The sequence below is a fragment of the Merops nubicus genome, unplaced genomic scaffold (assembly GCF_000691845.1).
Source record: "Merops nubicus isolate BGI_N331 unplaced genomic scaffold, ASM69184v1 scaffold10195, whole genome shotgun sequence".
In the NCBI taxonomy this organism is placed as follows: Eukaryota; Metazoa; Chordata; class Aves; order Coraciiformes; family Meropidae; genus Merops; species Merops nubicus.
Window position 1 is genome coordinate 60,380 of NW_008608954.1, and position 10,400 is coordinate 70,779.

Below are 10,400 nucleotides of genomic sequence, written 5' to 3' on the forward strand. Positions count from 1 at the left end.
CAGCTGCATGTGATCCAGCTTTGGGACAGCCCCTATTCATTGCCCAATTAATTCAGGTAGCTCCAAGGTACAGAAGTGCTTTGATGTATATATGCAAGGGTTTATAGAAGCAAGGCTTAAATCTAAATTCAGGTCCAAGAAACAATGATTTTAAAGACCTGCTGTGTTATATTGTATATTGTGATATACAAACAGTTTTAAGCAAAATATCTCAGTGTGATGATTACAAAAATCTAGTAAGAATCTCACTACTTTCTGACTCCTTCATTAATAGGGGTTCTGAATAAACATTTTACATATGAGAGAAAATAAGGATTCTACCCTAACTTCATCAACATTTGGCATCTTTTTTGTTGAAAGCATGGTCACAGGAAGGATCAGAGATGAACAAAGAGCTAATATACAAAGCAAAGAGAGAAGAGGAGGCTCCAGGGTGACCTTATAACAACCTTCCAGTACCTGAGAGGGGCCTACAAGAAAGCAGGGGAGGGACTATTCACAAGGGTCTGTAGTGACAGGAAAAGGGGTAATGGCTTTAAGCTAGAAAATAGGAGATTTACATTAGATGTTAGGAAAAAGTTCTTCAGTATGAGGGTGATACACCACTGGGATAGGTTGCCCAGACAGGTGGTGGAGGCCCCATCCCTGGGCACATTCAAGATCAGGCTGGATGAAGCTCTGAGTAGCTTGATCTAGTTGGAGATGTCCCTGCTTATGGTGGGGGGGTTGGACTAGAAGACCTTTGGAGGTCCCTTCATCCTCCTTAAACCTTCAGAAGTTCACCACCCCAGCTCTGGGGGCTAGAGCACCTTTGATTGAGAGAGAAGTGCAAGTTCCCCTCCAGCAGTGGTGCATTTTCATCCAATTAGGGATGTAATGCTGCAGTATGCATGCACTTCCCTCTCTGCAGTGTAGGACTGCACAGGCCCAGGTGGAAGTACTTTGCTGGAGAGCAGCACAGACAGATTAGGTGTCATACTTCACTATATGTGGTATCTTTATTAGAGGTCACAGCTTTAATTCTCTCCTATTACTCTGTAGTGATACGCATAAGAAATCACAGGCAGCCTCAACCACAAAACAAGTAACTGGAGTGCATGCAGAACATGAATCTGCTCTTTCTCCCATTGCTTTTACACCCTTCTCCTGAAAGAAAGCAGTAAAATCTCATAATAACTGCACAGTGCAGTCCAAATAAAACTCATCATTTGTCCAACTATATGGAAATTTTCTGACTGCTATAGTTACAGAAACATAAGGAGAAGATCAGAGCATATACTTTAAATGTTTCAAAATCCAAGCACCAATGCAGTAAAAGTATATTTGCAGTAAAATGCACATCGACATTGATCTACAGCACAGAATAAAGCAGTCCACTGCCTAACAACCTAAACCTTCCTGAATTATACCCTTTTCTTTTATAAATATACTGAACATGAATTTGTAAATATATGAGCTATAATTTGTATGCATGTATATATTTTATATGTACATTTTAATTATTTAATATATAGATAATATAGAATACATAAATTTATGTCCAACTTAAAATTGCAGTAGAACTCATCCTCACACAAGGAAACTGTGTCTGAGCATGAGAAAGATCTGTACTAATGTGGTCTAATCTGTGTTCTAATACAGGACTGAGAAATAAGTTGCCTAAGACTTCAGAACCACTTGAAATGTCACCCTATTTCCTCTGAAGCTCCAAGATGCACTTTTTCCATACCTTCAATAAAATAAACATGTAGTAGCAAATACAGGGAAAAAATAAAATTAAGTCTTAAAATAATAATCTTTCTCTCACCTTTCCCTTATGAAAAAAGAATGATAAAGTGAAAACCTCATACAACTTGATGGGCCCTGGGAAATTATTGAACTCTTTTACTAGTGGAGATTATAAAAGAGCCTAATGAGACCACTTTCTTGTTGGATGTTACAGCCCTATGAAATATCTTGTTAAATCTTGCTATAAGCTTTACTATTTGCATTTTGGTATAACAAAACATAGAATAAGACATAGCTTGATAAACTGAGCAAACACAGCAGGTAGAAGGAGACCGATACAAAACCAGCATTAGTCAACCAAGGCAACTCATTGAAAATAAATATCATAACTGATTTTTCTATTCAAAATTGCTTTCTCTTAGTGCTGCACTAGGAAATTCTAAATAATTCTCATCCTGAACTAAAGAATATTTCTAATTTGCAAGGAGCACTGTACTGTTGATCCTCATCTGCCACCCAGCAATATTTGTTTCACGATGCTCATTTGAGCGCCGGCATTCCAGACTGTGATAAAGTTAGAGTGACTTACGTAAATTATTTGGCGGAGGTCTCGTCTCCATGTTTTCATAATGTTGCACATGTACTACAATGTTTAGATCTCTTTCCATATGATCTGTTGTACAAGGACCTTGAGGTCGCATAACATCAGCAAGAGCCCTGAAAACCAAACCAAATGAGAATGAAACTGCAAAAGCTTTAAGACATTACCAGTATATTCCAAGGTTTTTTAAGGCTGAGATACAGTCTGTCATAATGTCTGTTGGAGAAACCAGCTCCATTCACAGCAAAATCAAGGAACCAGATTCATTGTGAGACTTTGCACCTAAGGCTCTTTTTAGGTTGTCTGAGACAATGTGTTAGCAGTAATACACAGAAACACACTAAGTTCCTTAGCTGTCTTGGCTTTGTAGGAACATAATTTGAGCTTGGTGAGAGTTGCAGAGTTCTGTCATTGCTCGTGCTCAGTAACATTGCTGTCTTGGTTAAACTGAGCCTCTAATCCCTGCCTGTAGCCATCACAAACCTACCTTCACACCTAGATTACTAGCAAGGCCTGTCAAAGTAAATTCTCACACATGCAGAGCACCACACAACTCAGTGGTCACATGGTTGTCATGCAGAAATCCAGTAGGCGTAGCATTTTTTATCAGGGATTTAAGTTTTTCCCATCTAGAAGGGGAGATCAAATATGACTTTCCTAACTTCTCTGACTGTCCTAGTCATTAAGATGGAACAAAGCTTGCAGAGGAACACATCTTTCTGGTTTGAAGCCAGTTCAGAAACACGATGAAAGCTTTATGCTAGCAACAAGAGAGCAAGCAAAAGGATTCCTAAACAGTTAGGCCAGGCCTAGCCTGATGCTGGTTGTGGATTTTTTCTGCAGGTCTGCAGGCAGTAGCTGTATCTGAAAGAGAGACAGATTCATCCTGCTCTGGTATGATGCTCTGGTATATTTTCTAAGGACTAATTTCACTGCCAAGTGTCCTGTGAGCCTAAGCCTCTTCTTAGGCATACAGATAAGCACACGCCCCTCTGTCAGCCCTGTGGATCCAGAGTTGCTAAGTTTTAAGCTCTGAAACTCTCAGCATGGCAACGTCTAACTCAGATTCTGGGCTATGGAGTTTGACTATTGACATCTGTAGGAGCAGGATTAGCCCTTAGGTGTGTGCACCTGCTGGACTCCTGTGCCATACAGAATAATTGGCCCACCTGCAGAAGCTGGTGCCTTGGGCAAAGGAAAGCTGTGGGGTGTGTTAAAGCTGTCTCCGGGGTTCAGTGCAACTCTTTCCTATCCAGGTCAATGCATCACTGACCATTATTTGCCTCCTTTTTGTTTTACTAGTTCTAATTTTTAGACCCCTTGAGCTTTTTTTTTTAAGGGAATTGATGCATTTTCTGGGCACTGTGCCCAGTTTAGTTTAATTTTCTGCAAAATTATATACAGTGTCCCAGATACTGCATTAAGAAAGAGTAGTTTATAAACTAATAAATAAATAAAAATAAGCACAGTCACTGGTGAAAGCCAAGGCAAGTACCATCTAGCTCCCCCACTGTACTTCTGTGACATGATGGTTTCTTGATCAAGAAACACTGTACTTTTAAATATTAAAAGGCAGCTTCATTTAAGTTACAGACAGAGAGGAATCCTGAGCTTTCAGAAAGCTTTGCTTTCAGAACATTGCTTTGGTACACAGATGAAAGGTACTGATGTTTCTTTTTTGTTTATGGGTAGCATTATGTTATTAAAATATTCGTTACAGTTGTGATCAACATGTTACAGAGTACTCTGTTGATACTGTAAAAGGTCAAAAGACAGTAACCAAATGATTAATGGTATCAGAGCAATGCTCCCATTTGAAGCAATGCTTATACAGCAGAAATAGCAGAGCTGCCCTACATAGCAGAATCATAAAAAGTCACCAGACGAGATCTCACAAAGGTACAGAGAAATCATGTAAAAGGAAAGCATTATATTGCAAAACATAGTTTAAAATATGCTGGGACCAAAACCATTAATATCTGGTCAATTTACACAAATATGTCTCTATAGAAAAGAAATTATTGACATCAATAATCATTCTAATTCCAGAGGTAGCTGGACAGATTTCTGGGAAGGGAAGAAAAGCAAATGGAAGTTCCTAACTTCAGTATGGGAGTTAAAACTGGGAGATCTCATAATACACAGACTAGTATTTCCCAACTTTGTAAGAGGAGGTTTTCAGAAATGCTTTCCTCATTGCCCTTAATCTGATAGTAAATATTGTTCACTGTAGACTTTAAATAGCACCCCGTATGATAGCAGATTAAGTACTGCCTGTCTGTCTGTAAAAATGCCAACTAAGTTTTCTACTATTTTAGGGTGGCAATTTTCAAAGGAGTTTTTGGGAAGCAGCTGCCCAGCTCCCACTATATCACAAAAAAAGGAGCTATTCACTATCAAGTTCTATTTTTAACAACACAGCACCTATGTTTATACTGTGTTAGCCAAATTTGTAAAATCTTAGGGCAGAATAGCTCATATAACAAAGTATTTGTCTTTATTTTCCACTCAGACTGGGGAGAGTTAAAAATATGTAGCAGCTTGTAGCTCTGAAGTACAAAGGAAATGCTGTACCTGCATTTTGGTTTTTTAGGGATTTGCCCATATAATGAAATGGATAAAGGGAGGTTTGTCCCCCAGTTTGTGACAACACACTTGAACAGATATTTGCTTCGACAAATTCCACGTAGGCTCACAGTCTGTTAGAATACCTTCATGCATTTGTTTCACCTGAATATCATCATATAAATTTTGTTCATTGCCTGAAGGAATTGTTAGTGGGTGTCATGGAAAAATTATATATGTGTAGAATGTCTTTAGCTACAATGAATGATTTTTTTAAGGAAATGCAAAATACAAGATAACCTTCTAATCAGGTAGCGATATCATTAGGTCCTGTGTGTTGATATTGACTGCAGTATTAAGAAGTGGAGAAATGTTACCTACATAGGAATTCATGGCACAGAACTGCCCAAGTATCACAAACCTTCAGCATTTCTCTTGCCATTAAGATCTATCTCCCTCAATATGTAATCTTCTCACAAGTAACAAGTGACAGGACAAGAGGAAATGGCCTCAAACTGTGCCACGGGAGGTTTAGGTTGGATATGGTTAAAAACTTCTTTACTGAAAGAGTTATCAAGCAAACAGGCTGGCAAGGGAAGTGGTGGAGTCACCATCACTGGATGTGTTTAAAAGTCAAGTAGACGTGGTGCTTAGGGACATGGTTTAGCAGTGGACTTGGTAGAGTTAGGGTAATAGTTGGACTTGATGATCTTAAAGGTCCAATTTGAACGATTCTGTGGCTATTTTGGAAAGGTTATTGCTTTCCCTTATTGGGAAATAATTTCACCTGTAGGTATCAGGATTTTAGCAAGTCAGACTATTTTTGGCCCTTTTGAATGATCAACAAAAGACTTAACTCATGAGCTCAGTACACTGTGAAGGAAGAAAGAAGAGCTGAGATGGTTCACAATATTTGGAAGGTTGCTAACATACTGTCAGAAGCAGTGCTGCAAAAAATCAGGATCTATAGCAGAGAAGTGTGACTGTAAATATTGTCCTTTCACATTCTCCACAAGGATTAGGGAAGAAGACAGAGGTTTGGTTTTATTTACAGAAAAATCTCCTCCATTAAATAGAAGTCAAGTTTTTCTCTTTTCTACTCATTTTAGAGAGATGATTCTCTACTTTGACTGATGGAGCCTCAAGTCCCATTGATGTAGTCTTACGCAGCACAAACAGGCTGCCCTCATATGCCTAATAGAGCTTCTAGGTCTGCTCCAAGAGGCAGATCAGTTCTTTCCTTTTAGGCACAAAACTGCCACATTCATTCCCTTTGCCATATTTGATAACATACACCATCTTATTCCCTTATTCTCTTAGAATGCAGGAGGGTAAAAGAAGAGTCTGGTCAGACACTACCGTTACTACTTAGTTCTTTGGCACTGTAGCTGAAGGGAATATTCATCTCCGTTTAATGGCTGGTAATAAATTTAAAAGCAAGGAGAATGATATAAACAAAACATTATTATATGATGTCTAAAGCAAGACATGCCATGTAGAGTTAATGCTGTACTCCCCTCTCCATTTTCATCTTCCAGATTTACAGTTGCATGCCAACAGTAAGAGTGTTTTACTGAAAGTACTGATCTAACAAGAAGGAAAATGTCAACAGTGCCACACTTGGCCTTTTTTCTCAAGACAAAAGGAAGCTTTCTAAAAAAGGACAAATTTTGACTCTTTTTTCCTAAAAGAACTTGCTCAGTAGCGATTTTTTTCCTGTGGTTTTTTTTTTTTCACTAAATATATATATTTCCCTGATGCTTTTTCACTCTGAAATGTTTCAGGAAAATTCCATTAAATTATTGGAGTGGTCTTGGTTTGTTTTAGTACAGCAGTACACAAAATGTAATGAAAGGTGAGCGTACAGAAACTACACTCGCCAAAGCTGTGGAGTTTCTTTTGTTAACATTATGCCACTCTTAGACACACCAGTGTCTTACTTCAACAGATCCACTGACTGCCAGATGAAATGATGCAAGGAATTAATGTGTGGCACAGTTTTGCTTTCTATTTATAAGCCAATGTGTTATTAACTTATTCCTCTGTGTTAGATCTCTGTTCATATTTTTTAATATTTTTAGTAAATCAAAAGTGGGAATATTACACCTACACCAGTTGTATTCTGTTCACTTTTTCAAAAATCAGCCCGCATTAATAAAGATCAGTTTACATCATGCATTGTCTTTTTTTGCTAAGCAGGACCATCCCTTCCATAGGTTAACACGTGCATGGGAATGAGGAGGATTTGTGTGTTTTGTGTAGCCATTGGCTAGGGAACAGAGAGCAGACAATCTTAGCTAAGGAAATAGGTGACAGATCAGCCTCTGTGTTTCTTGCTGCCAGCCAAAATGGAGTAGCACTTAGTACTTCTGGTTTGGCCTACCTAACACTTTCAATGCATTATACTTTAGCTTATTGATAAGATTCAGCACAGGGAAAAAAAAAAAAAAAAAAAGTTCTTTTTTGGCTGTTTTTTAATATTGTAGTGATGAGTGTTATAAAAGTAGATTAACATTAATTTGGGCTACATATTATTTTAACTGTTGGTACTATTAACTGTTTAAACAAAGAAATTATTTATTTCTTAAGCATTGCAGGCTTTTTTTTTCTGGAACATTAGTAGTGTAAAACGAGCTCAGATAGAATAATTTAGTTAAACACACATTTGAGGACAAAGAGGTTACTTCAATTCTTCACTCAATGAGCAGATTTTTAGATTGCCAAAGGGATTTACAAATCTAATTCCTTTTCAAATTAATAGTAGGACCACCCCACAGCTGTAACAGGAGTGTGAGAACTTTTTCTTAAAAAAAAAAGCTATAGCACTGCATTTTCAGATGACTAGCTATTATGTGTACTGAGTGGGTGACTGTTTTTCCATGTGATCATGACTTTCCAAGTTTCTGTATAATCCTGACTTGAACATTTTCATGGTAAGAAAAGTACAAGACCTCAGACACTGTTAAGTAATCAGAGTAACAGACGACCTTTTCTAAGAACCACTTCAGAAACCTAATCTTTATGCACACATGACTGAAGGATTGTAGAATGATTTCCCAATCCCCTATAATTCTATTTCCATGAACCGACAGAATATCCTTTCAGAATACTTCACATCTGTACTTTAGATAGCAAATATTTCTACTAGTAGAAACAGGAACTAATTAAGCCACATATAAGCAGGGATGGCCACAATTTCACTCTGTCCTTGTTTTTGTAACTGTTAGAAGCTCTCCTTTTTTGCCTGCATGAAGACAATACAGAAAGGAGCTAAAGCAAGGGAGAGCTTTTTCCAAACAAGCTCTTTAAGAGTAGGATTCAAAAGAAGAAATTAGGACCCATGTATTCTTTTTCTCCTTGAGAATATTCAAAATGTCTAAAGGATTTTTATACCTTGCTCAAGAAAAAAACATCTTTGCAAAAGTATCACTGACACACAATGTTGACTAATATTTCTGCAATGTGCTTTGTTCCTCAGTAGTAAAAGCGTATCCATATCAGCTAGTTTATAAATAGCAAATAATTGATAGTGAACTGGTGATGCATTTGTGGGAGTATTTTTGTGGCTTTCTCTGCTCATTTCAGATTTAGAAATCAATCAAAAAGTCATGCAGAAACTTCAGTAAAAAATAAGGCTCCAGGTGTCAAGTTGATCTCTTGGACTCTGTTTCAAAGGATAATTCTTCATCTAAGCTTTAAGGATTGTGAATTACACCGTTACCAGTCAGGGCAAGAGGAAGCTTTCTGCCACACTGCATGTCCAGTAGGATGTATCCTTTTAATTCCATTTCATCACTACGGCTGCCCAATATGCTGGAATCTATTTGGAATCTTTAATGGAGCTGTTTGCTTTTTTTAATGCCTTTCTCCCATCTGCTTTACTTTCATGTGCCTGGGATTAGCATAAAGAATCAGACAGACTGCAAACTTGACAAATGTGTTATGCCTCGATTTTGAACTACAGTGACAATCTGGGTTTGGAATATGTTCTTAGAGCCATAGGGCTCTGTCCTGAGTTGCCCACCTGCCTATCCACCACTAGGCAGCCAGTATCTGGAGTAGATGGTACACAGCATGCCTAACTCTAGGTGGGGGAGGTTCTCTTTGATATAACTCAGCCATTATGCTGTGGATACTGAGTATATCACACACATACATGGATGAGACAAGACTTTCATATTTTAATTTTTACCTCTCAACAGCAACTGAAAAAAAACTTAATAAATTCTACAATAGCTTTTCCTTTTTCTGTCTCCGTCTTCCCTTCCACCCTGGCTCATTTTCACAGCTCAGAAATTTTACAAATAGCTCACACACTTGCAAGGGTTGGGGGTGTAGGGGAGGTCCTGCCAAAACCATTTTGCAGCTGGAGAGGGAGGGTGAGATGACATTTGTTTACATCCTTCTGTTGAGAAGTAAAAATGTTTTCCAAGCTTTGAAACGGTTGGAAGAGAGAAACCATCAGGTTTTCTATAATTCAGTGTTGCTGGTTTCAGGGTTTTTTTTGTTTTCCTATTTGTGCACAGTATATCCAGGAACACTTGCTGGATCTTGTTGGGGAGAAGGTCAGACACAGCAGATAAAAATGGGCTACTGTGTGTCCAGACTCCACAATTATTTCTAGTTTCTCAGTATGCACATACTTGGATAACCTGGACTTGGGGAACCACAGGAGCTCTGCTCACCAAAGTTGGTCTCTCTCAGATGCCCTTGCAGGGGAATGCAGCCTGCCAGACAGAAGCTGTTAGTTTAGCAGGAACACATGGGGTCCTCTCTCCTCTTTATGGGTAGGGAGGGAGATAGGGGATAAGGGGACTCTGCTGCCTGGCACTCAGCCTTACCTGGACATGTGCTCCCGCTGGGGTCTGTGCGCCTTCTCCAGCCCTAGTTTGGTGAAGATCCCCACCAGCACCATGACTGCCACAACCCCACAGATGATGTAGACAATGAGGTTGGTTTTATCCCTGGTAGGGTCATGCAGAGGGTCATCTATGCGGGAAGGAGGCTTCCCAGTGTTCATCCACAACGGTGTCTCATAGTTTGTGCAGGTGCTTTGATCCAGCCTCGTCTTCTTGAACTTGCAGCAAAATCTGAAGCCACAAGTGCCGCAGCAGAAGATGAACTCCCCCGAGCTGCAGTTAAAAGGGGGATCCCACTGCCCCATCACGTCAAAGTAGCCCCTGCAGAAGTCCGGGGTAGGAGGAGGCTCGGAGGGGTCTAGCTGTTCCCCAAGGCTGGAGTGGTTTCCTCCTGAGAGCACCACGAAGCTCCCCAGCTGCTGGCCGGCTTTCTCCTGAGCCCGACACACCAGTGTGAGGAGGTCCGCCACCAAGTAAAAAACTTCCATTCTGCCTCCCAGCCCGGGCTCAGTGATGCCGCCGCCGCCGCTCGAGCTGCTGGATGCTGCGCTGCGCCGGGAGCTGAACATAAAGGGGCTCCGTCAGGGGCCGGGCGTCCGCTCAGCCCGCGCTCGCCTTCAGCACCACGGACAGCCCCGGGCGGGCCA

The 10,400-nt window shown here is 39.9% G+C and overlaps 1 protein-coding gene across 1 annotated transcript; it reads right to left on the bottom strand.

Moving 5' to 3' along the window:
• Nucleotides 1–2,317: 2,317 nt before the first annotated feature.
• Nucleotides 2,318–10,349, bottom strand: LOC103773082 (protein shisa-9-like; the record flags this gene model as incomplete). Its single annotated transcript, XM_008940436.1, has 2 exons — nucleotides 9,736–10,349; nucleotides 2,318–2,445 (listed from the first exon to the last, which is right to left on the bottom strand). Coding segments are annotated over exons 1-2 (715 nt in total), but the record flags the coding sequence as incomplete, so codon positions are not given.
• Between the last annotated feature and the right edge of the window lie 51 nt (nucleotides 10,350–10,400).